At 37.0% G+C, this 27,629-nt stretch overlaps 1 protein-coding gene across 1 annotated transcript in view; it reads left to right on the top strand.

Moving 5' to 3' along the window:
- Positions 1–27,629, top strand: part of Pgant1 (Polypeptide N-Acetylgalactosaminyltransferase 1) — a 245,305-nt gene that overhangs the window by 123,978 nt on the left and 93,698 nt on the right. The window contains exon 4 of the mRNA XM_067139267.2: positions 16,846–17,061. Within this exon, the coding sequence (XP_066995368.2) occupies positions 16,846–17,061 (216 nt within the window). The remainder of the gene's footprint in view (positions 1–16,845; positions 17,062–27,629) is intronic.

Raw genomic sequence — 27,629 nt, 5'->3', positions numbered from 1 at the left:
GTTTACGATAGTTTACAGTACATGCCTGGTATCTGTGGAATAAACTTTGTAAAATTATATGCAATCTTAATTCAATACGGAACCAATAATGAAATTCTTAACCTTGAATCCCTATCCTGTGCTAAATTTTTGATTTCTATGTAACTACTACATCCTACATCTACTCTAATCTGTTTGTCATATTCACACCTGCATCTACTGCCGGTTTTACCACCTTTACCTCTCCCAAAAACTAACTGAACAAGTCTTGATTGTCTGAAAATGTCCTATCATTCTGTCCCTTCTTCTGATCAAATTTTGCCAAATTGTTCTCCTCTCACCAATTCGATTCAGTATCTCTTCATTTGTGATTCGATATACCCATCTCACCTTCAGCATTCTTCTGTAACACCACATTTCAATAGCTCCTATTCTCCTTATTTCTCAGCTAGTTATCATCAGTGTTTCACATCCATACAATGCCACGTATCTGACAAAAGTCTTCAAAAACTCCTTTCCAATCAACAATTTCCAAGCAAATTTCTTTTCTTAAGAAAGGCCTTCGATTTATTTATTTAGATCTTGTACTCCTTCTCCAAGACTGTGTGCATACCATTCACCAATTTCTCCAGATCCTCTGCAGACTCGGATAGAATAACGATATCATCATCATCAAATTACATACTTTTGATATCCTTTATCGCCTGTTCTCTTGTTAACATTGAAGAGGAGAGGGGACAAATGCAGTCTTGCCTCACCCCTTTAGGGATTGCTGCTTCTTTTTCATAGCCTTCGATTCTTATCACTGCAGATTGATTTTTGTTCAGATCGTAGATAATTCTTCTTACTCAGTATCTGATCCCAATCACCTTCAGAATCTCAAATAGCTTTGTCCAATCAACATTATGGAATGCCTTTTCTAGATCTGTGAATGCCATGCACATAGGCTTCTTTCATATTTTGATCCTCTAAGATCAGATGTAACGTCAGGATTGCTTCACATGTTCCTACATTTCTTCTGAAGCCAAAGTGATTTTCTCCCAACTCAGCTTCAACTTGTCTTTCCATTGTTCTGTAAATAATACGTGTTAAAATCTCGCAATTGTGAGATTATAAACTAATGGTGCAGTAGTTTTCACACTTGTCAGCATCTGATTTCTTGGGAATATTTATAACCACATTCTGTGTAAAATTGGATGGTACTTCTCCTCTATCATACATCTTACACACTAAATGGAATAATCTCCCCAAGCTGGTTTCGCCTAAGGCGGTCAGTACTTCTGAGGGTATGTCATAAGTTCCATGTGCCTTGTTCCTATTTGGGTCTCTCGATCTCAAGATCTGACGAATTTTTACCTCAAAATTGGGTCTCCCATTTCCTCAGCATCAACACCATCTTCTTGTTCCAAAATCTTATCATCTACTTCTTTTCTTTAATACAATTGTTTAATATGTTCCTGCCATGTTTTTGCCTTATCTTATTTCCCTTTTCCAATAGAGCTTTCTTTTCTCCAAAGGTTTCCTTGATTTTCCTTTATGCAGCATCTACCTTTCCTAAATATAACAACATTCAACATCCTTGCACTTCTCTTTCAGCCATTTTCCCTTAGCTGAGCAGACTATTAAATGCTCATTAAGAACACTTGCATAGTTTTTAAAAAGAATTGTAATATGAGAAATAATAATAACAATGACAACAATGATAATACTAAGTGAACACTAGGGGTAAAGCACCTGAAGGGGGAGTGCAGCATGTCATTCACCTGACCAGGGTTGGGGACATGACGTAATGAGGATCAGCTGACTGGCAGCTGGTTTGGATTTGAGCCAATGAAGGAGCAACATTTTTTTTTCAGCTGCCTTTCATTGTATGCTGGAGTGGAGATGAGGCAGGACTTTATTAAGATAAGTTCCAGATTTCAATTTCATAGGTGTTTGGATAAAAATAAACATAAATATTTTTAAATATTGGGTGTGACTTTGAATCTGATGATGTTCTTTTAAGAATGAAACAATGTAATTCTTTGATAGTGTGTATTTTGTTTCTTGTTCAATAGTGTGTGTTTTTACAGGTATGTTAAAGTGTAATATTTATATTGAACTTGTGTGTTTGACAGACATAAAAGCTTTTAAGTTACATGTATTCTTTTCTGCCCTCCTCATTTTTAGCTTTCTTGTATTTTTTCACCATTCATCAATAAGGTCTAATATCCTCTTTCAGCTTATCTAGATCCCGTCTTCTTACATTCCTTCCTTTCTTCTACTTCATATGACATTTCATGACCACCATGTTGTGGTCCAAGTCCATGTCTGCTCCTAGGAATGTCTTGCAATCCAACACCTGGTTTCTGAATCTCTGCCTAATCATAATGAAGTCTGTTTGATACCTTCATGTGTCTCCAAGTCTTGTCCACGTATACAGACGATGTTTGTGGTGTTTGAACTAAGTATTAGCAAGGACTAAATTATGATCAGTGCAGAATTCAACTAGCCGCCTTTCTCTTTTATTCCTTCGTCCTTTCTCTTACAGTATTACCTTGTCTTCCTTGGCCAACCACTGCATTCCAGTCTCCCATCACAATTAGATTCTCGTCTCCTTGTACATATTGTATTAAATCTTCTATCTCTTGATATATTATTTCAATGTCTTCATCATCTGCTGAACTTATAGGCATATAGAACTGCACTATTGTGGTGGGCATTGGCTCGGTGTCTATCTTGACAACAATAATTCGTCCACTATGCTGGTTGTAGTTGCACAATTGAATAATTGTGGTAGGTTAGAGAATCTAAAGAAGAAAATGCCCATACTTTCTTATTCTGCATTAAACCAACTCCTGCATTTCTCTTGTTTGATTTTGTTTCAATAAATCTGTAGATACCTGACAAAAAATCCTGCTCTTCCTGCTGATGTGCTTCACTTACGTTAAACATTGAAAAAATATCAGAAAAACAAGCCATAGCATATACAAAAAAAAAAGCGTAAGGACACCAGTATACGAAAGTTGGAGGTTGGTAAAGAAATTTGTAATTAAGAAGTCTGCTACCATTTATTGTGTATTGGGTAATATATATATCCTTCATAAGAATATGACCTATTCAGCGTGGAATGCAGCGTGAGACAAAGGCTGCCAAACCGATCAAGTCAGTCAAATAGTTGTCATAAATGTAAGAGGCCTTTTGTTTTCAAGTATTTTAAAGGAAGTCAGTAATAGCAATGGCAGAGCGGAGAAGAAGTGCTGGGAACCGAGAGTATTCTGTGGTAGGTACAAGGTAGTAAATAATTTTGTGAGAACCATCAAATAAAGAAAGTTCCAGAAGAAACAACCGAATTCTAACAAAATACATTACTATGCATATATTTTGATATGAGAAAACATATTCAACTCTTAGAAAACAGTAATACAATAACAGTGACTTGAGTGCATAATGAGGTTTTTTTACAAATTTGCCAACAAAGATTAAGAGATTAGGGCCACAATTAAATTACACCTCCAGAGTGTTTAAGAAACATTCTTCAAGTGAAAACACAGAATAAAAGAGACATCTATCCTCAAGACACCAACAGGAAAGGAAGGGGAGACTCTGGGAAAAGGAGATTGAATCCTGCATAGGAGTATAGCTGCATTTAAAATAAGAGAAACCACAAGAACACGGTGGACAGATTTAAATTAGGTGAATTTGAATAGAATGTAACTTTTTGACCACATCTTTTCGTAAAGTAGTGTTCCACAAAGTTAATTTTTAGTATAATTGGAGATGAAGTTCTCACACTGAGAAAGCAAACACAGATCAGCAAAAGAGGAAGATTGAAAGATTTTGTAGAAGCCTGAAGGGTGATAGGGATTTCAAAGTCCTCACGCATGATGAATTTTTCCAGTAGGACGGAAAAATAAAACAGTATGTGTATAGAACATGGATTTAAGGCGGAGTCCCTCCACACTGAACCACAATTGAAGCTGGACTAATTTGTCAAGGCAATATTCGGCCCATTTATAGGACAACGGAAGGAATGTCCTTGAACAGAAAGCAAGCATCAAGAAAGTTTGATGACGTCATAAGTGACGTGGCGAAGAATTAGCTGGAAACACAGCCAGCTCAGTGTGTAGTGGAAATATGATGATGGCGGTGTGCGAGGCAGACGAGCAGGTAGAAGACAATTTCATGCATATTTTTGTTGATTCGAAAGGGCACGTTACAAATTTTAATCTATCCATTTTCCTCTTCAGATTCTCTAACCTACCACAATTATTCAAACTTCTAACATTCCATGTTCCGACTTGCAGAATGTCAGTATTCATCTTCCTAATGATTGCCTCCTCCTGTGTATTCTCCACCTGGGGATCCAGACGGGGGACAATTTTACTTCTGGGGTATTTTACACAGGAGGAAGCCATCATCGGTACATCATTCATTCATACAGAGAGAGCTGCATGTCTTTGGAAGTTAGTTATGGCTGTAGTTTCCCTCACTTTCTGGCAAACCAGGACTGAGAGGGGAGTGTTCTGTTACTAATCACCTCTGAAACCTGCAGTAATGATACACCCGTCCACTTAGGGTTGGTATCAGGAATGGCATTCAGTCGTAAAACTGGGCTAAATGTCCGATGCCAGCCTGTATAAATTGGGAATAGGCCCAGGAATAAGAAAAGGTACATTTGGAATGAGATGAGATGGTTAGATTTGTAGCAATATCAGCTCCATTCTTGAGATTTCAGTTTATTTTCCTCCTGGCAAGGCTGATGTAAGATGTAGAATACCACCGACCACCACAAAGCCACAACAGAAACTACTTGGTGGAAAAAGATGTACAGAAAACTGAATAATGAACTGAAGAGAGAAATGGAATGGGAGAGACGAATATGGATGGAAGGTAAACGTGAAGAAATAGAGGGGCTGAAAAATGAGGGAAAGTAAGAAATGTATAGAATAGCTATAGAGTTAATGTTTGATGGGAAGAGGAGAAGATTTGAAATGGAACTACGAAGAAAGGATGACGTGATACTACTGTAAGTGAACCTCAAGATTATGTTGAAAAGGTGGCAAGAAAATTTAGAGAATATGTACTAATCTGGCAAAAGGCTGAATGATCTTGGGACTGATGAGGAAGTAAGAATACCAGAAGACAAGAAAGGATATTGTATTTTCTAAAGCAAGGTGGAGAGGACATTAGAAGACATGGTGAATCTCCAGGCAAGGTAAGCAGGATTGATGGATTACCTGTAGAAGAGTTATAATATGTTTGTGACAGGGGTGTGAAGGAGATATATAACAGAGGTAAATGGCCTGATGACTTTTTCTCAACAGTAATAATACCAATTGCAAAGAAGAGGAATTCCGAGAAATGTGAGGACTTCAATGTATATGTTATTATAACTGTTGTTACAAATTGTTTTCATTTGCTGTTTATGTGTGTTACACAGTGTTATTTGTAGTGAAGTGAAAATTCTGAATTCCATCAGATAAATTATGATAGTCATCTTAATTACTCAGGAAATTGAAATGGTATGGACACATGATGAGAATGGAAGAGGATAGAGTTCCAAAGTGAGTATTTATGGAGAAAATAATAGGAAGAAGACAATAGGGAAGGCCCAGAAAAAGGTGGACGGACACAGTGAAGGAGAGTGTAAAGAAGAGGGGAGTAAAAGTAGAAGAAATACTGGAGGCAGGAAGGGAGTGGTGGAGAGGTAGGAAACTGTAAGGTCCTTGATTCACAACGCAACCCAGAAGACTGGAAATGGGAAGTGAAGAAGATATTTATTATACGTACTGTACTGAATAAGTGATTGTCATTATTATATGAGGCGGTCCGTTCCAAAACTCGTCTTGTCCATCATAAGTGATTTTTCAGGAAAAGCAAAAAACCTGTAATTTTTGTAATATAAGTCTCACTTGTTTAAATGTATTACGACGCATTCAAGTCCAATGTCATAGTGTCTATTACTGAAGAATTATAAATATAATTAGTAGAACATCAGTAAATTACATTTGTATTTTGGATAAGACGAGTTTTGGAGCACTCAAAAAAATTCAAAATATATAACCTCACACAACTTATTTTTAAACAAGAAAAATGAAAGGATTGAGAATATAATGTAATAAAACTCACCAGTACACTCTTGCACCTTTTTGCTATCAGTATAATGATATTCACAAATAAATTAAACACAGCAGTGTGATTTATCATATTTACATCCTATCCATAGTATTTGGAGAGAATTCTTCCTTTATAGACTACACTGCACTCACAATAGAAGTAACTTGAACAATAAAACATCACTTTGTTGTTAAACTCTCAAATCTGTTCCCTCCTCTTGAGATCCATCACAAAGAACTTCTGTTTCTTCAACAAGATTGTTTTCGTCTACAGAAATTGAGGTGAACAGATTCTTATAAAAAGAAAGCAACTCATTCCTATCCCAATCCATTCCAAAATGCTTTTCAAGCAAACTTTTTACGTCCTTTACTTTGGCGGGATTCAAGTTTACTCCCGGCAATAATTCAGGTGGCATTAGCATATCTCGCAGGCGTTTTCCCTTTTTCATTACGGACTTTCCTAAACCGATGTCTGAGTTGTAATGAGGTTCTCCCCATAAGGGTGACATTTCCCAGTGAGTCTGCTAATAACAAATCGTTTCACTGAAGAAAATTCAAAGTGCCAAGATGCAGGCATTTTCATCATATTTTCAGAAACCATTTTCCAATTGATCACCGAGCAGTCTCTGCCAAACTTGAAGACTTCAGCATGTTTGCTAAAGATGTCTTCATATTCTGCTGGATTACAGATTATAGGGCATTTCCGTATCTCTCTCTCTCTCTCCCCCTCGACTTGAGCAAATACTACCCTGTCAGAGGGCAGAAATGAGTGGCCTGTCATAGGAAAGACCAATTCAACACTTTCTATATTAGGCGGAGCTGTGTGTGTCAAGAAATATGAGCACATTGCAATCATTGTAGATTTGAGGTTCTGTCCTCCGCAGCCATCCGCACGAATTCGTATAGTAGTGAAGTTTGACAAATCAGTTTGTGATAATCGATGGTAAACTGCAAATGACGTTTCATTAGACCCCTTGTTGAATTCATACTCCATCCATGTGTATGTAAAAACATTCTCCTTTGTCAACTTGGCATGTGAAGTACCCCTCACAATGGTAAAATTATAGGTGTACAATTGGCGACTGTAATAGGCAATTTGATCTGGAACTTTTGGATTCACAAGATTCTTTTGGCAGTCAAATGAAAATATTGCCATGCTGTCCCTTTCTTCTTGGAGCTTTTTGAAGAAAGCTGCAGCCCTTAGTTTGTGTACTCTAAGTTCCAAGATTAAATCATTCTTCAGTGATACGTTCGAACTTTCAAGTTTAATTTTCTCCTTGAGCTCTATGCACTTTGAGCAAGCATCAGTAACTGGTGTTCCGAATCCTATGTTGTAGCAACGCGTGAAAATTTCACGGAAGAACCACCGCTTCACCCTGAGTTCTTCAGGTGATTTCTTGTTATACATTTTGTAAAGCTTAGCTATGCTTAAATTTCCGGGTAGATACTGTCTGACCGGTGACTTTCCGCGGCAATAGTGACTTTCACAACACTGCAAACTTTCAATGAAACGTTTCATGGAGTGCCTCTTTTCAGTGTACTCTGGTTTGATCCTAGCTCCTCCCCTCTTTTCTGTTGGAAGTTTCCCTGTCGTGAAGTGATTTCTGGCAATCCTCTGAACCCGATCTTTGCTGACATGCAATACATTCAAGAATGTCTTTTGGCAGACCTGAATGTGAAACTGTTCTGTATTAGCAAGTTTTATTTACCTTCCACAACAAGAGCAATATTTTCGGTCATCTTAATACACTCTATTCACAGCACAAAACTGCATGAAAGACTAACACAGTTCAAGAACAACTCAAAGAGTGGAAAGACTGGCATAAAAACAGGTAAATTGTAGCACGAGTCACGTGGTGAAATTATCCATTCCTATTGGTTGATTGTATATGGCGAGTTTTGGAACGACAAGCGCCGCGGATAAGGCGAGTTATGGAACAATAGCCTAAGTTTGGTGACAGATTTCTATTGGAAAAGGCAAGTTTTGGTGCTTAATTTTGTGTTAGAACTATCACAAACATCACCAAGAAGGCAATGCTACCTCTAACTCTCTTTTTTTTTTTTTTAAATGGATAAGACGAGTTTTGGAACGGACTGCCTCATATACAACATTTGGAGAATAAAGCAATTAATGGCATTCAGTGATATTTCAGTACGATACCAGATGGACCAGACAAAAAATATTGTTGTAGAGGGAGTTACCATTATATCGAGGATTGAGCTGAAATTCATTCTCATTTCGACAGGTATGTAGGTAATTAAAAGTTTAAAACTTCATTTTGTTTTGTATTTAGTATTGAATAGGTGGAACCTTCATTCAAATTTTAACAGGTATGTAGGTAAACATCCTGCAGAAAAGGAACACATCTGCTGGTTGAATTTGTACCGTACATTTTCAGGGATTAGAGTTTTGTGAAAAGCGACACCTTCAGGAGTACAATCTGCATAAAACCTGTTTTCCATGAATTTGCTAAAAGCAGGACATTTGGCGTAAACACTTTATGCCATAATGTCTTGGGGTTGTCTTATTCATGTTTACTCTACGACCAGCAAGAGCTCTGATGTTCAGCAGTTTTATGTCCGTTGAACTTAGAAATTTCCCGTTTGTTTCCACATTATGCGCATACATCTTCAAAAATGGCACTATCGTATATGAATGGGTGGTGGCAGTGATGGAACCTATGGCTCTGTGTATGTGTTTAGTTGCAGTGAATTCCAACATTCACCTTGAATGCATCTTCTTGTCAGAGAGACTTTGATCAGTGTTAATGACTTGTGATGGTTTCAGTTGTAGATGCTGAATGAGCTGGTTTACCTTTTACACTTAGTTGGATTTCCACTTCATTCAACTCACTTTTGCTGCTTGAATGTGTCTTTGACTGACATTTTTGTCTTATTTTATGACTTACACAATCCAATGCAGATGTTTGAACTGTTCAAGCCACGATGCTGACACTTTAAACAAATGAAAGTTGTTTGGGTCAAACTGTCATATATGAATATCTCAATAAACAAAGTGTTCTATCATGAACAATACCACATCGAACTTGCACTTTACGAATTCGTAACACAAGTTGTGAGTCAGTTTATCATTGTATGGATATATTTTTCTGGTTTCATTCAGTTTTGACTCGCCTTCATGTCACTGAAGTGTTTTCTTTGTTTTTCGTTTCAGAGTTTGAACATTGGAAAACTTCACTCTTGTTAAGCCATGAATTGCAAGTTTTGGTGCCCACATTACAGGTGTCTCAAAATTGGCATTGTTTTCATGTGGCTGTTTCATCCATATTTTGTGTGTCTTGATTCTGCTGGTCTGTTTCATCACTCCCAAATGGTGTGATACCATCACTACTATCACTTTTGTGATCACCCATAATCGTTGCATGAAATAAATGCCATGGTTGAAAGCCCATATTGACTATGATTAATTATACCTTATATAGATTTTTTGATAGAATTCAACCCTTTTCAATACTAAAACTATGTATTCAGTTATGAAAATACAATTACGTCAAGTAGGACATATTTCATCCCTTCTTCTGGGACACCTTAAGCTACTTAATGAAGTCAGTACTATTAAAAAAACAGAAAGATACTGTGACCTTACACGTATTTCTGATTCAGGGTTCAATTTATTAATATTATGCTTTGGCTGGTGTCATGCGGAGATGCAAGGAACTTCACTCTAGGGACGTGCAAGTTTGCCGAGTCTGGTCACAGTGTCACACCGTTTAGACTTTCGAGATCTGACTGACGTATGAGAGCGCATATTCAACAATTACTTAAAACTCTACCATGTTATGATACTAAACTTATCCTATGAATGAGAATTCGGAGAATGATTCTTTTCTTTGGAAGGATATTCCGTTTTTATGAATATCATCTCATGGAACATAATTACAAATTAATTGAAACGGCAACATAAATGGATGTCTAGTTGAAATTGAATATAATGATTAATTGTAAATGTCCAAGTCCCTAACCTTTTGTTGGTTATAATATGTCACAATAGCAAACTTTCATAGTATAATTAAACATGTTGGCTTCATTATTAACCTTAAATTCCAACAAAATAAAAGAAACCTACATACAAGTTGCTGAAGGCTTAATTTAGGTTACAAATCCATTGTTCACATCATTTATTTTCTGGTTAATAAAATGAAATTAGAGAAATCTTATTCTTTGGCACTCGTATTCGTTGACCCCAAAAATTAATGTCTTTCAGTATTCCGTTACCTTTTAAAATCATCACCTAATTCAGTGAAATCTAATAAAACAACTTGGGTGCTTCAATAACATGCTCACAACATTGTCGCTTATTGCAACATACGATCAAGAAATTGGATTACGTTATGATCCCTCTCTAATTACTAAGGTTGCATAATAAATTAGAAATCAGCCTCCTTTGAAATTCTGCAACAGCTGCATCTAGACAACAAGTTACTGAAAATACGGTCATCACTAATAATAATTCAAAACTTCCGATGACTCTGCAACCTCTGGTATTCTCCATGAAAAATCCTTAAAATCTACATTCAGTGCTAATTACCAACTCTGTGATCTACCAGAAGACTATCATTTAGCAGGAAATCAAGCTACACACTGCTCAAAATAAGATCTACACATCTCATCTGCTACATGATTCACATCTGCATGATGTCATTTATTATTGAAGATTCTGTTTCATCCCTTCACATCTGCACGTAATTCCCTTACATCTTAGGTTATCGCATCTCTGACAACTCTTACATAAACAACTTTTCTTTGAAAACATCATCACAGAAAATTATGTCCATGCCTAAGTACTCGTCACTCATTACCACCATTAAATTCATATGCATGACGAACATAAATCCTTACCTCAATAACATATCACTGTGACTTTTCGAAGACTGCATCATATCATTCAGTGCATAACCCCATTGAATTATTCTTCACCAAACAACACATTAATTATTCATTTTATTTCGACGATCTTATTCCAAACTTCTCTCATTTCACATGTGCGTCATGCTCAATAAATTGTCAATTCATCTTCCAAATACTCAAGCATATTATTTCTCAAAGACTACCTTATCTTTACATACCCATAAAATCAATATCAGTGCGATAATACTATCATCTTACTCGCGAATGCTACGCATATGACCGTGAAAATATGATCTTAGATGACTCCAATTTACACACATGTTAATCATCTTATGGTCACCTTCAAATAAAATATACTTATGCAATAAATTACATACTGAGGTTCACTTACGACAACATTATCTTAATAAAATGCAACAACCATGTCTAAAAATCTCCTGCGTAATATCTACCATTAGTCGCTTGGATTCAAAATATCGCACACGACGATTATAATTTGTCTTCGATTATTCATGATGAAAATCACAACATTCCCTGTCCATTATGAAATAATGATCGATGACCATACGGTATCACTCAAGTTGTTTACCTATACATGTCACATTCTGACACCACAAATTGATTCTACACTACTTTAAGTAAGTACATAGCACAATAGACTAAAGACATTTATTTTTGGTCCTTATCGAACTGATGGCTTCGGGGAGGTGATATCTCCCATTTCTCGGGTCTTAATTTTATCATTTGGCATCCATCTTAACACTCTCCAGGTCCTTCAGGACCGCTTCCCTAGTTTAACTCATCATTATCTGGTAGTTAGGCATCATATAACAATCTTTCATCTTGTGTGGCGACATCGTAGTACCTGAAACTTGTAATATGAAATTAGCCCAATGTCATATACATAAATAACATTGACAATATACTGAGTTAACACTCGCCTTATTACTTGAGAGAATAAGATATATCTTTATCCCTTTACAATAAATAATCCGTACAATTTATACAATATTTATACAGTTAAAATCATCTTTTGATCTAGCTTCTTCCTAGCTGTGTACGATGCTTCTGATGTCCTCTAATATCATTTTTATTATCCGCATTGTTCTCTCAAAACAAAATCCAATTCTAAAATACAATAATAAAAGTCGGTTTGCATTTCATAAATCTTCTGAATTCTGTAGCCTGTAATCTCCCTTGACATTTAACGCATAACCTCTTTGATACAGAACGCTGTTGTAATCACTAATCTTGGCAAAGGAACATATTTAGCAATCTGTCACCTTCATAGCTTGACGTACCAATTGACTATCTTATAATGGGTCTTGATTCTCAAATTATATCGTAATAGACAATGTATGACTACCGTATGTGAATTGAACTTGGCCCCTTTGATCCAACCCATTCCATGGCCCCTGCTACACATTTTCGTCATTGAGATTTCATGCCATCTATCAATATTTGTTCATCTTCCGCTGAAGAAAATGCAATATTTATTCAATATTATCTCATCGTACTATACCGTTACTGACCGTAATTTAATAACTACCACGGGGTTCTGAGCTTGTGAATTCACTGGTACCTTCAATTCGTTATCTGTTATTTATTCAGCTGAGCAAGTTATTTCATTTACTGATGTACTTGGACATATGACAACTGGACGTATCCTCACGTGTGATTTGATTAATTTTATATTACCATAAACTTCCAATGTTCCTTTTAATTCTAATCCAGCAGCCATTGGAAGGTTATAATATATACTGAATACATTTATATCACACAAAATGATGCACTGTTTGTCCACTTGTAGTCCTATAAACATATCATTACAATAATATGGGTTATCTCACATTGAAAAGTCTTTAAAAACATGACTCTTGATGTCGAAGGAAAATAAAGTATGCCTAAGTAGGGCAAATGTGGTATTATTAACATAAATACACTAAGTAGAGAGTTTTTATATACATTTAATCCTACATAAGGAGAACACAACACAAAAACACATATATTTAGTTATTCATTGCTAAATATGTAATATGGAAATTTAATAACAGTGCCACTGGGCGAGTTGGCCATGCGATTAGGGGCGTGCAGCTGTGAGCTTGCATCCGGGAGATAGTGGGTTCGAACCCCACTGTCGGCAGCCCTGAAGATGGTTTTCTGCAGTTTCCCATTTTCACACCAGGCAAGTGCTGGGCTGTACCTTAATTAAGGCCATGGCCGCTTCCTTCCCATTCCCGGGGCTTTCCTACCCCATCGTCGCCATAAGACCTATCTGTCGGTGCGATATAAAGCAAAAAAATAAAAAATAACAGTGCCATTAATTCGGTGCCTCTACGTCCAGCTGTTCTCAAGTTACGTGCGGAAGTAGTAACTGTTCATGACATCCCTGCACTGTCTAGTCTACATGGCAGCCTTGAAGCTGTGCATAAACTTGAGCGGTCTTTTCCCGCACTCTATTTGCTGCTGCCACGTTCTTCTGTGTCCATTGTTAGTGGGCTTATTTTGACATATAATGGATGTAAATAACATTTGTCCATATCAATTTGAGCCAAAATGAGTGACGTTTGCTTATGTCCACTACAGACTGAGCTGGCATGCACATTTAGTGTAAATATAATGAGTATACCATCATGGATACAATAGAGGAAAGTGAATGCTGATGTGAATTAGACAACTTAAAAGCACTGAAATAGGAGGAATTCATGTGTATAACAAGATCCGTCATTTAAAAGCCTTATTTTAGACCGTGAAGTGTTGACAGTGACAAGGCATAATATGAGCTTTAAATCCATCATTTAGAACTTGGTGTTCTATTTGTTATGAACGGTTCACTTCTTGGGTAAATTGATGGACTGCAATTGGTAAAAAGAACAGAGTTGTCGTACCATCATGTGTTATCAACACCATAAGGAACACATTTCTGGAATCCGATGGCATCCTATGTGAGATTCAAGCTGTAAATTAAAACAGAATTAAGTAAGAGTTTCCTAAGATTGTTTAATGTATGATAAGTATAGTTAAAATATTGTTTCGATATATAGCACAATACCCCGTTTATTGTTGCAAGTGAAATCGTGAGAAGTGCTTCTTGATCAGGTCGTCCTTGTGAGGTCGAGGTATTGGAGTGATGCTTTTAGGCAGTGACATATCCATTGCTTGAGTTTCAGGTGAGACTCTACTGTTGTTAGTTTGTAAGAAATTTATGTTGTTCATAACTGCCATCTTCTATCCATCGCTTGATGCTTGATATTTCTGTTTTATCACCCAGGCTCCTGTTGATTTTGAGTACTGAGTTTTGGTACCAATTTTCAATTTATTGATGTTCCAATTATAGTCCAGTGCAGCAAAGGTTGACCTGAGCATTAAGCTACTATTCGAGAAATGAACTCTCTTAGGAACGTATTTCTGACGAAGATTGTGATGACTTTGTAGGCTTCCACTGTGAACATAATGTTTTATATTTTCCACAACTTAAAAGAAAAAGATTCATCTGTGAGACGGATCAGGAAATTCAAGGTAAGCAACAACAAACAATGTGTGAGAACAAACAGGTAAACACCATAGTTAGAATCCCACAAGAAAATACAGCACAACATAAACAACAATCTTTTCACTCACCTCTGCCTCAGTAGATAAAATTCAGTAAGTAAATTTGTGGAGCCCATAAAGAAAAGAATAAAGAGGAGTAAACACCCGTTCCCTACGCAACACTTGACAAGCCATTATTTAATTGATAAAGCCCCACATAAACAAGACCATGCAACGATGAAAGAAATAATATTTGAATGAAAGTAAAATTGTTGTTAAATATGTTAAACCCAAAAATAGTTGGTTAAAATGAACTCTAGGTAAAGTTAAAAAAAAAAAAAAAAATTGAAAAAATCAATTCTTCCTTGTTAGAAATTAAATTATGAAATACTTATCAGATGATTAGATAACTTAATATTAGGAAAAGATCATGATCTTGGAAAATGCTAAATACATATTTAATAGAAGAATGGAGTAATGTCTACAAGTCTATGATAGAAAGTTGAATACTAATTTTCAGCTAAGGTTTCTAAAAATCAATTAAATAAATGATTAAACATGATTAAATACCAACGAAGTTAAGCTGCCACAATAGGGATGTATTTTTTTTATGAAACACTTCAACAAGTAGAAGTAATGATGAGGATAATATATGGTCACAAGGTACTTGCTTTTTTGGTGTAAGTTATACAATACCAGCATCATGTGCATATATAGAGAAATATAGTGAAGAATACAGCATATTGCCATATTGAAATACTTAGCTCATCCCAATATAATCTCACAGTAAAATAATGAAGTAGAATATCCAGGGAATCATCCCGGATCAATATCTTCTCTAATCAGGGGCATAATACAAGCCTCTAACCAACTTGAAGAGAACACGCATGCACATACATCCATCGCCAACCATCGCTAGACTCGGAGTACCAGTTCATCCGAGCAGATAGCTGGGACGCATCATTTTATCATGCGCAGGCATAGTGAGCGCTCCCACTAGAGCCAATGAGGTTCAAGAAGTATGAGAAATCTAAGCGTCACAATGTCTCAGTATTTAAATGGTTTCACATAATCATGCATATGAATAGTTTGGAGGGGTAGATTAATAAATAACTTGATAAAGGAGATTGACACATATTTCCATGTACAGAGTAAACTACTGTCCAAAATTATTAATTAGTTCTTAATTTATGTCACAATCTGATATGATTTTCTTTAAGGTTTCATATATACTTGAATTTCCTTTAATCCACATTTTCTTTGTATCTTCCTCCTCTGTGAATATATTGTACTCACAGGTATATTCACTGTTTTATAACCACTTATGCTAATTTTTTACGTGGTGCGAAATTGACGTACATTTTTCAATTAACACAGAACTTTTTCCATTCAGTGATTGTGCTGCCCACCTTCATTGTTTATTTATATTAGCTTTCTGCACTGGAAATCCTGGATGTATTTTATTGAGAGCTTTCATTGTTTTTGTTAGACATTTTGATATGTGCTAAGCGTCAAATTCATGTTTGGTATCAGGATAATGTATTCTCTGTAAATACCTTACTCCTTTATATCTATCAGGAAGGAAGAGTTTTATATTGCAATTTTCTTCCTGTACAATTTTTTAACCGCAGTTTCACATGCAGCCCTTTGAAGATCACCTTTCACTATCTTAACAAGTTCCAAATGAGCTATATGTACTGTATTTATATCTGTGAGTGAATACACTAAATATTTGGCTGAAAAGTTGGGAGAATCACATTGGCCATCTCCGGCTAAACAAATGGGTTTGGCACTGCTTTTCAAACAATCAATAACCTTATTCCTATTTTGATCTCAAGCATCCTCCACTATCGGACCAGTTGCTCTATGAATAATTCTGTCATATACAGTTTGGGGCATCATAAATAAGTTAATGGACTTGCAGAATGATCAGAAATGCTCAGACCTAATGCCTGACAACTATAATGCTTATACTGTTAAGACATTTCCTTCCAGTTTAATTATTTCCATTCGTTGAGAATACCAGCCCATTTCATTACCACAATCGCAAATTGTTTTTACGCAGAACGTAGTCCCTTTAATGTAATGTGAAATACTTTTTCACTTTACTTTTTCAAATGTAATAAATTTCAAAGAGTGTGAGCAAACTTGTCCACGCAACAAAGAAGTATGAACCTGTAATAATGACATTGTCGTGAGTGTCTTTAACTTGGTGAAGTACTTGAGATTTTAATCTTTGGTAATTACCAGCTGATATGTACAGGTCTGTGTATGGCATACAGTCTCTAGTGAAGTCACCTCCATGTGCTGTATAGCTGCAGATATTATTTTTCTGTTGTTTAATTATTATTTTGTGTGTTCGATACAGGTTAGAGCCATTATTACAGCGAATCAAAGAAAAGCGCAGTACCATTGCTGTACCCATAATTGATGTTATTGATGATGAGACTCTTGAGTATTCATATAACAAACGTGCTCCAGAATTTTTCCAAGTTGGCGGATTTACATGGAGTGGTCATTTTACGTGGATTAACATACCTGCTGATGAAATGAAACTGCGGAACAGCTCTATAGCACCTGCAAGGTAACTATTCTGTATATTTAAATTGCACCTTAAAATTTTGTGATGGCTGATTTCTTTGAGTTCTTTCACCAAAATTTTGTCATTAATCAAGTCCATATACTGCCTAATTATGGGCATTCAAAATGATAAGTTCAGAACACATTAGTTTTAGAAGGTAAATAAGTTGAATGAAAGGTGACCACAAGGGGCCAAAAACTAACTATAGTCGGTAATTCATTTAAACATGCTGCAGAAAATTTAAAAGGATGACAAAAAGACAATGCTTTCTTTTGCAACCAAGACCTACTTTTTGACAGTTGCTTCCCTTGTGCAAACCTGGGTGACATACAGCCAATGTGACAAATTCTATTACTGTTAAGTAATCGAAAGGAAAGGAAAAAAAAAATCAAGTCACAAATCAAATTGTATATAGAAAGATAGAACATGAAAAGGAACATGTAGTGAGATACAGATCAATGTTGGAAGAGGAAAAAAATGTTGAGAATAAATATGAAGACATAAAAGTAGAAAGACAATCTTAATATCTTCATACACTACTGTCTTGAAAGTGGTAGGCTTTCTTGTCATCAATCCCATTCTTCTACATCCATTTCCTTGCAGCCCCTAATGAGCCCATTTCTGCTTCCAAGCTCCATGTTCTTATCTTTTTATATATGACTTGATTTGCCAATTATTGTTTGTTGCTTTTCAATACTTATATTGACTTGATGGGATCCTTTCTTTCTTTCTTTTGTGTTTGTCCTATATTTCTGGTCTCTTACCAGCTGTACTCATCTCTATTTTTTTTTTTTCTATTCCCTTTTCCTGTATTTATCCAGCTTTATTCTTATCGTACACTTCTCACATGAAGATTGAAGTTGTATCAGGATGGTCCCTCAGTGATTGTTGATACCCTCCCTTCTGATGAAGATGGAAAGCAGAAACAAGCGGGTCTGGGACTGAGAAGACGTGGATGTAGAAGAAATGGAATTAATGAAATGAGCACCCAACTATTTCAAGATGGCTGCAAATGAAATATGTGGAGATTACGCTTGTTTTTTCTTTTTTTCTTTCTTTTTTTTCATGTTTGTCCCCTTCTCCTTCTTTTTCTGTTACTCTAGTATACATAATGCCTCCCCACTTTAAGAATGAATGCAAACATCGAGAAGTAATAATTTTTTCAACTAGAGTGCCGCTACTGTGCAGTATTTAGAACGAGCGACATGCAATTACCACAGCTGTTACATTCAGATGATTTTCCTTTGATCGGCTTGCTGTTTAAATATGTATTTCACTCTCTCAGAACATTCAGTCATTTCCTCTCCGATGGTTTTTAAGATAATGGGAATAAGAATTTTGCAGATTACCTGACCTAATTTCTCAGCATGATTTGAACTGTCATTTGAGTCACAACTTAAAACCTTCGAACTCTTCAAAACGGGGAGAACTGCAGTAGTTGAAGTCATACAAGCTCCTGTATTAACAAATTTTTCAGCTTCACACACAAAGTCATTTACATTGTTTATAACCCACACCAACCGTTCTGCTGGATAGAAGAAGATATAACACAGATCTTGCTTAAAAAATAATGTCCATTAGTGGAGAACTGCATTTTTCTCATTGAATTAGACTACTGCATTGTTCACAAGTTACTTCCTTTCTTATTTTCTTCACAACAAAAGCACTGAGGAAAGCAAGCCTTGCCAGTTTTATAGACACTACCTCCAGAGCTGTAGAAGAAATAAGGGTATTAGTTTTACTCTATAATGGTTATTATTTATAACACCATTGTCTAACAACCAACAGTAAATACATTTTGTGAAGTGTTTATATGTACACTGGAGCTTGTGAAGATTTTACAAGATTTGTGTCACTGTTTCTGGAATCTTACAAGCTTGCCTGGGACTGAGAAGAAGTGGATGTAGAAGTCATTTCAATCAGCCTGTGGGAAGCAAGCGTGTGTTGTTGAAATTCACTGCCAAACAAGTAAAGATTTGGATGTTAAACACTCATCACAATCACATGTCTTGTGTAAGTTCTCAGTTTTCTTCCAATTTGAAGAATGCACTTCACACAAGACCAGTGAACCATGCTAATATAGCATGTTCATTGAGATGTTGTTTCCCGTATTACAAAGAACTTGTATCGGCCTCGCCTCAATTCACTTAAGTGCTTCCATGTTTGTATCAGAGAAGGCAGCTCCCTCGGTCGTGAGTACGGGAGATCATTCTTTCGGCGAGAGAGTAGTTTTATCTCTTTGCAGATCTTCTTTGCATTGTTACGTGTATGAAATATAAACATGGACCCTCATGCATATTGGAGTGGCGTTTTTGTGCCACAAATGGATCTTTAACAGATTTAAATTTCATCCGTACTACCTTTCTTCTTGATGTCTTGAGTATTGATATGGCAGGTATGGTAAATCTTGTATTTATATTATTACTATGCATAAATTGTGCCCTTCGCCTTTTAGTAATGATGACCGGTTGATATGCATCCTTGTGCTCTACTGCATGAATGGGCCATGTGTCTGTGGTTGATGTGATTGCGATGTATTAATAACTGGGTCTCTGATTTATTATTTTCGTGCACTTCATGGTATTGTGTGTAGCTGTCAATGAATGCACACCCTGCGTGTCAATGCGAGATCCATTCGTGTTGTACGCAGCACGTGAGATGATGGTTTTTATGTGTGACTACTGAGTCTGTATTATCCTGCTGGTAATTGTGCGCGTTATGGACGCTGCTCTGTCATACGGGAGACCCTGGTTTGTGACTGTATGAGTCATACTACTAGTGATTGAGTTCAACTTATTTATGAGAGCTAATGCTCAGATTTTTTGCCGTTCCGGCGATGTCTGAATGTTTGGGAGTGTGCTTGTGAGTGAATGGGGAGAAGGGATGACATATCGATCTGCTTATTTTATATTTTAACCTTGTTTCTGTGCCTCATGTTTGTTTCCAGCACGATAATATTTGTTTTGCCTTGGTTTATATCGCGCCCATTGTTTGCCTAGGAGGCCGCCATTTTCTTTTCTTATTCAGGCCTTGCTCATGCCTGTGATGCTCCTTGAGTTTAAACTTTACTTCCGTAGTCCAGAGATGTTTGTTTATTGTTATGTCGTGATCTCTCGCATTTTTTTTCTTCTCTCTGTACTTTTGCCCTCCATGCTGCATGGAAGCTTTAATCTGTGTTGTAATTGTTGTGGATGTGGAAGTTAGATGGGTTCATAATGAATTTTATCAATCTCACGGAAATAATGACTAAAATAAGCCGTACGTATTGTACTTGCATTACCAGATTATGCTGTGAGATTGAGAATATAACGGCGAGCCTGTGTTATGAATAATTTGAGGTTGGTATTTGATTAGTTTGTGCTCACGCATTAGCGTCATGACTTCAATTGGATGGGCTGTGTACAAGTATGTATCATTTATTAATTTTATTTAATTGCTGGCTTCATTTCTTTTTTCCACTTGATTTTAGTATTATAATAAACCCTCATTTAAATTTTCTTGGCATTTTATTGCTAGTAGCTTTGTGTTTTTCCTGTTATGATTTTGATATGAGCACCGTTTCCAGTTCAGGGCTGTGTTTGGGCTTTCCTAGTCGAGGTCCACGCCTCGAATCTCCGACGTGTGCGTTTTATGCATAGGTGTGTTGTCGGTAAGGGTAGGGGTGTGGCTCACCAGTAATTAAAATACTAGCACATGAAGAATCTTCTAGAATTCACTTCAGCTGAAACAAGTGTGAACAGAATGATGTTGATGGGAAAGTGTTAAGATGTTCATTTGTTTCCAGCATGGATCATTGAAAAAGTTGAAAGAGAAAAAAGAAGTTGAAAGAGCAAAAAAAAATAGAGTTGTAGATGGGAGGTATAGTGTAGCCTAAGGTGGGGCTGAGGGATGTGGAATGGTGGGTGATTGCTGCTGGCTTGCTTCATAAATTTTATCTGCAGTTCATCATCATCATCATCATCATCATCATCATCATCATCATCATCATCATCACCACCACCATCATAATTTCCCATTATCCAGCTGTAGCCAGGTAAGGGCAAATATGGTTCCTCTCCACTCCTCCTCCAACACTGTGTCCCAGTCCAGGTTTCTTTCTCTAATACTGCGTTGGATTTTGTCCTTCCATCTCAATCGTGGTCTTCTGCAGCCTCTCCTTCCTTGCATTTGCATTTCCATCACCTTTTTTAGGCATTCTTTCATCACTCATTCACTTTATGTGCCCAAACCATCTGAATCGCCTCTTCTCTATTCTATCATTCATTTTTTCCACTCCAATTTCTTCCTGGATTTTCTCATTCCTTATTTTGTTTCTTCTACTCTTCTGTATCATGATCCTCAAGAACTTCATTTCGGGTGCCTGTATTCGACTCTCATCCTTCTTTGTCATTGTCCAAGTTTCTACTCCGTAAGTTGGTATGGATACGTAATACATCTTGTACATATAGTAATTTCCTTTGCTTCCATTAGCACATCTTTGTCCCATAACATGTTTCTTACACTATGATAGAAACAGCTTCCAGCTTGAATCCTGTTATTAATTTTAGCATCCAGTCGAGCATTCTCCATTAATTCACTCACCAGGTATTTGAACGTCTCCATTACTTCCAGGGGCTCGTCTGCAAGTCTAATCTGACCTTTCCCTTCCTTTCCCCCTCTAGTCATAACAAGAGTTTTACTTTTTCCTACACTTATTTTCAATCCACATTCTTCGATCTTCCCGTTCACCACATCCAACTGTTCTTGAACCTTCACGTCGTCTTCTCCCCAAATCACAATATCATCTGCAAATAACAACATCTTCAACATTCCGCATCTCCGTCCTGGGTACCAAGGGTATTATTTCCCTTCGAAATTCTTGTTGTATGCTTTTCTCTTTCAACATCCATACTTTAATTCTTTTCTCTCTTCTTAATGGGGGTTTTTCAATCTTTCCCACTTTCAGTTTTCCTATCACAACTCTATGTCTCCACCAAAGGCTTCTTCAGGCATGGCTATAACATCTAAAAGGTTCTTCCGGTGTTCTTTCTCGATAATTATATAATCAATCATAGTCTTTGGTCGTCTGTCTCCCCAACCATATGTTATAATCTTCTGACTGTTCATCTTCTTAAACCAGGTGTTTCCAACAATCATTTGATTCCTCATGCAAAAATCCACCAACAACTTGCCTTCTGGATTTACATTTCCATATCCAAAGGGCCCTACATCATCTTCCTTTCCTTGTCTTTCCATTCCAACTTGTGCATTTAGATCTCCCACCAATAGCACTTCCTTTTCTTCTATCTGTCCCTCTCCACTTCCTCTAAAAAGTTCTCTAGACGTTCATCTATGCAACCCGTTTGTGAGGCATACAACTGGAATAGATCTTTCATGCCATTTTCAAACTGGAGTCTCATCACCATCATCCTATCGCTGATGCATTTTGTAGACTCCTCATATTCTTGGATTTCTTTTCTAAGTATGATGGCCACTCCATTTTTTGCGTCTGGTCCTCCGCTGTAATATAGCCTGTATCCTTCTTTCAGAGGAATCTCTCCCGTACCCCTCTTCTTGGTCTTACACAGTCCAAGTACAGCTATATCTTTTTTTTTTTTTTCATGAAGTCAACCAGTTCTTATGTCATTCCCGCCAGTGTCAGAACATTTACTGTCACAATCTTGATATGGTTTGGTGCTGGTTGCCCACTTCTCACAGTTCTCCCAGCACCCAAGAGCAGCGCGTCGCTTTTAGCAAGGGGCGCCCTAACCTTTTCCGAGGCACCATATCTGCTTTATCCATATAGGCTATTGTTACGATGGGCTCGCCACACCCAAAGGTATTTTATACCTACTGCCAGGTTCAAACTTAGGCTGCCTCCTCTGGAGTACAGTCGCTACGGGTTTTCCCCTTATGCCATTTCCACCATACTGAAGTTCACCTTCTCTGCTGTAGATGCCGTTGAGGACTTCACACATAACCCAGGGCAGGGGCCCTCCATATTTATGACCCCTGGAGAGAGGGTGTCCCAGTATTTTAAAGCCCCCAGGAATTGGGCTACCTGTTGGTCCGCGGGTTGCATTGGGTATTTCAACCAGCCCTATATACTGTAGGGGCCCCCTATCCACCACCTGGAGACGCGCTCTGTAGGGGTCAGGTTCTCCTGGTTACTTTTGGAAGTTAACCTCACCCACAAAGGCTTGCCTTGCATGTCTTGCCTTAACTTTTATTGATTTTGACTGATGATGGTCTCTAGCAAATCCAAAACTAGTTTCATCAAATATATGTAACTTTTTTTTAAGGTTACAATAAATAGTATTGAATAGATGGAAACCTTCAGCTTTTGTTTTACATTATATTGCTCTTCAGTATGGAATAATATGAAATTTATTTACCTATGACAGAATGAAAGCCCAAAGACCACAAGTATTGGTACAGAGGACTGTGGAACATGTAATCACACACACATAGCCTCATAAGTTTCACTGGTGAGAAAACTCACTCCTTACTCATGGCCATCAGAAATGCAGGCACCAAGATTGAGCTAGCTGGAAAATTTATATCCAATAATAAACCATTTATATTGGACTTGTGAATTTACTCATTCAGGACAAATATTTTAGGTTCCCTATAGGAATCAATATCTATATCATCTGATGGCCTAGCAGGCACCAATTTTTATAAGAGAGACTAAGTTTCTCATAGTGCATTGGCACTGCCTGTGGCTCCAAGTAGCCTACACGGTGGCCTCTGTTATATGCACTGGCCATGTGTCTTGGTAGGTGTGCTAGTTACCAACTGATGAACCCAAATTGGCACACGGGGGTGAAATACTGGCAACCAAGAATGAGTTAGCTGGAAAATTTATAATGTCCAATAATGGACCATTTATATTGGAATTATTACATACCTTCCAACGATGAAATAAATCTTCTGTACTTCCACTAAGATCATAACTCTACACGATCTCAGCAAACTACATAAAGAAACGATACTCAGCCCATTGTTTACTCCTCCATTTTTGTTGGTCCTAATGTGCCTCCAGTACGGGTCTATTGCACGCTGCTAGCGCCACAGCGGCCAGTGTGGTCCCAACGTGATGTTCGCAGAGAAGTACGCAAGCCGAGTGAAGTGGTGAGGCTGAGAGTTATACTAAAGGGCAGTGGTTACTCCCTCTTCCCACACTGACATCTAATTATGTTCATCTTATTGTGCATTCTTATTCATATTTCTGTCTTTCTATATATGACTTTATTTATTGCTGCTAAGATTCATTTCTTTTGACCTAGGTTGCTGTCTGTATCAGCTAACTTTCAGTTATCCTTATGAGACCAAATCAACTTCTTTCCAAGTAAGTTATTTAGAGGATAGAGGAAGGAATGGATGTTGGGACACTCGGGCAGCAATTAGTTATGCCAATCATTAGAGTAGAGCAGTTGTCACTGAGTCATCTGTTTAATTTAAGGCCTTAGAACATCAGTACCCTTGTGTACTTTCAAGTGTAAACGCTGCCTAATAACTCATTATTATGGTTGACTATGTAAGTATCTAATGTAGCATGCAAGTTAATATGAACACAGGAGTTTCTAAGACTTTTTATAACTAATGTTGGCAGAATTGTGTGGTCCTTCTAAATACTGTTCCTGTGACGGTTTTCATCTCCCTCCAATGGCACAACAACCCCGCTCCTAAGCCCAAAGGCCTATAGATTTGAAGGTGTCCTGTGGTCAGCATGCGAATCCTCTCGGCCATTATTCTTGACTTTCTAGACCGAGAATACATATTGTCAACCTGCTTTAATAATTCTGCATTCTAAGTTGTGTACCATTAGAGTACAACAAGGGAGGCAAATTTAAACATTAATTTGCATGCCACAGTAACTTTCAGTAGCTTTGAGCAAGTTTTTCCTGGTTTCTCTGTACCTACTGCAAGAAATGCTAGGATAGTGACTTTGCTAGTGTAAAGTACCGGAAATACTTAAGTTGTGTATGAAATTTTATACTAGTAGTATTTCTCGTAATATTTTTTTTCCGTGGAATTGCTTGTTGTACTCTAGTTGTTGTTGTTGTTGTTGTTGTTGTTGTTGTTGTTGGGTAGTTATGTTTTAAGTTTACTTTATCATCACTTGTAGCAGCCTCTGTGGATCAGTGGTAGAGTGTCGGTCTTCGGATCCCAAGATGGCGGGTTCAAACCCGGCAGAGGTGGTCGAATTTTTGAAGGGCGGAAAAATGTCCATTCGACACTCCATGTCATAGTATGTCAGCATGTAAAAGATCTCTGGCGACACATTTGGTGTTTACCGGACAAAATTCATTAAATCTCAGCCACAGATGCCCAAGAGAGTTTTGGTTTACTCGGTCTGGCATCTAGTAGGCCTAGAGTAAAATAAAACGTTGAAATTGACGAGCAGACAGCCAGATGGCATCAAATTGAAATGTCTGTACATGGTAGCTGAGGCCATATTATTATTATTATTATTATTATTATTATTATTATTATTATTATTATTATTATTATTATTATTATTATTATTAAATTGAATTTAGAATGTTGAACTAGCAGTATTTCTTGTAAAAAAATTCCCATGGAATTGCTTTTTGTACTCATGTTTGTTGGGTAGTTATGTTTTTAACTTTATTATTATTATTATTATTATTATTATTATTATTATTATTATTATTATTATTATTATTATTTCAAGTTCTAGGGAACCTATCCCAGCTATCAGGCTGAGTTCCTCTGTTTTTGCAGTACTGATTTTTAAAATGGAAGAGTTCAGTTTTATTCATAGCATAAGCACATAAAATGCTATGAATTTGCATGTGAGTCTGTATGTTGATAGATTTGCTAGCATGTAAAATAACTCTGCATGGACAACATTTTTATTTCCCAGTTTATCTGAAAATTAGCTGCTGTTAGTGGGATGCTTTGTATTTTTCATTACTAACTATCCCAGTGCTTAACTCAGGTAGGCGTACTTTCACTTATGGACACAGCTTAGATATCACAATGAACCAGGTTTTTTTGAAAAAAAAAAGCTATTTGTTTGGGCGTCGACCTATAGAGATCTTTTGCCCCTACTTGCACCATGTGATTTGAACCTGTGTTTAATTAGAATGGAGGAAGTGTAGAGTGTTGAATGTGAGGAAAGGATCGTTAAGGATGACACAAACACCCAGTCCCCAGGCCAGGGATATTAATCATTTACAATTAAAAACCCCTGATCCAGTCAGGAATCGAACCTGGGGCCACCAGGTAACAGGCGGACGCGTTGCCCCCTACACCGCGGGGCCAGACAACCAGATTATTAGGCAGAGTTTTGTTGTTGGTTTATTTTAAGGCCTTAGAACATCATTACCCTTGTGTGGTTTCAAGTGCAAAAGCTGCCTAATAACTCATTATTATGGGGGACTATAGAAGTATCTACTGTAGCGTGCAGGTTAATATGAATACAGGAGTTTCTAAGACTGTTTATAACTAATGTTGGCAGAATTGTGTGGTCCTTCTAAATACTGTTCCTGCTTTCAGCAGAGTTGCATTTTGGTGTATGGTAGCATTATTGATAACATTATTAGAAACACAGTCAGTGGTTGAATATCTCAGAGTTTGTTTGTTTGTTTGTTTGTTTGTTTGTTTGTTTGTTTGTTTGTTTGTTTGTTTGTTTGTTTGTTTGTTTATTTATTGTACTACAATATGGAAATGTTAAAATATTGTGACATTAGCTAAGCATACCTCTGTAATACAAAAACAAATTGCTTTTCAGTAGGGTGTTGGTGTGGCTACAGTAAATTTGATTTTGAAAAGATTCTGAGAAACTGAGTCCTCTTTATCACTGAAGGAAGAAACCATGGTCAGAAGTACTAGACTGAACCAAAAGAATACTATTGACTCATTAGGAAGGGTAGAATAAATCTGATGCTGTCTGTTGTTGACTTAAGCCAAGATTCATTGTTGGAGTGGATGCAATGTCCACGTTATATTACTTCACTGCAGACTGTTAGAGGCTGGATAAAAGTGTACAGACCAGCAGAGCAGCAGCTTCTGATGGATGTAACACTCATAAAGCAATGGATGTGGCCTAAAGTATAAACAGACTAGACTGTGGAAGAAAATATGAAAGTTGATTCTGCTAATTAAAGCCATTTCAAAATTTGTTGTCAGCACATTTCATTTGTGCATAAAGAGCAACCAAGAAATCACTGGCCCGTATTCAACAAGACATAAACATCTGCAAAAGAGAAGTTCTGGGTATGTTTTACCCACAAAGGGGCCAAGACTTTTTAGTCTTTATTAAGCAAAAGATGAAAATGGATTAGTATGTGGAAATCCTTCAGAGAAGAGTTGTGCCTGATTTTCACAAATACACACACTATAGGGTGGGCACAAAGCCCAATACCCACAGCCCCCCCCCCCAATTCCTCCCAGTATCTACAATATACATGTTGACATTGCTCTGTTGTCTGTGGTATGGTATATATTATGTAAGAATAAATATGTTGCAGGTATAAATAAAAAAATGGATGATACAGTTGCACCATCAAAGAATACATTATGGCAACCAGTTGGATTCATGACAGGGCACAAACAGGCAA

Source organism: Anabrus simplex, chromosome 2 (genome assembly GCF_040414725.1).
Source record: "Anabrus simplex isolate iqAnaSimp1 chromosome 2, ASM4041472v1, whole genome shotgun sequence".
In the NCBI taxonomy this organism is placed as follows: Eukaryota; Metazoa; Arthropoda; class Insecta; order Orthoptera; family Tettigoniidae; genus Anabrus; species Anabrus simplex.
Note: the sequence above shows the minus strand (reverse complement) of the source record. Positions and strands in the feature narration are given on the sequence as shown.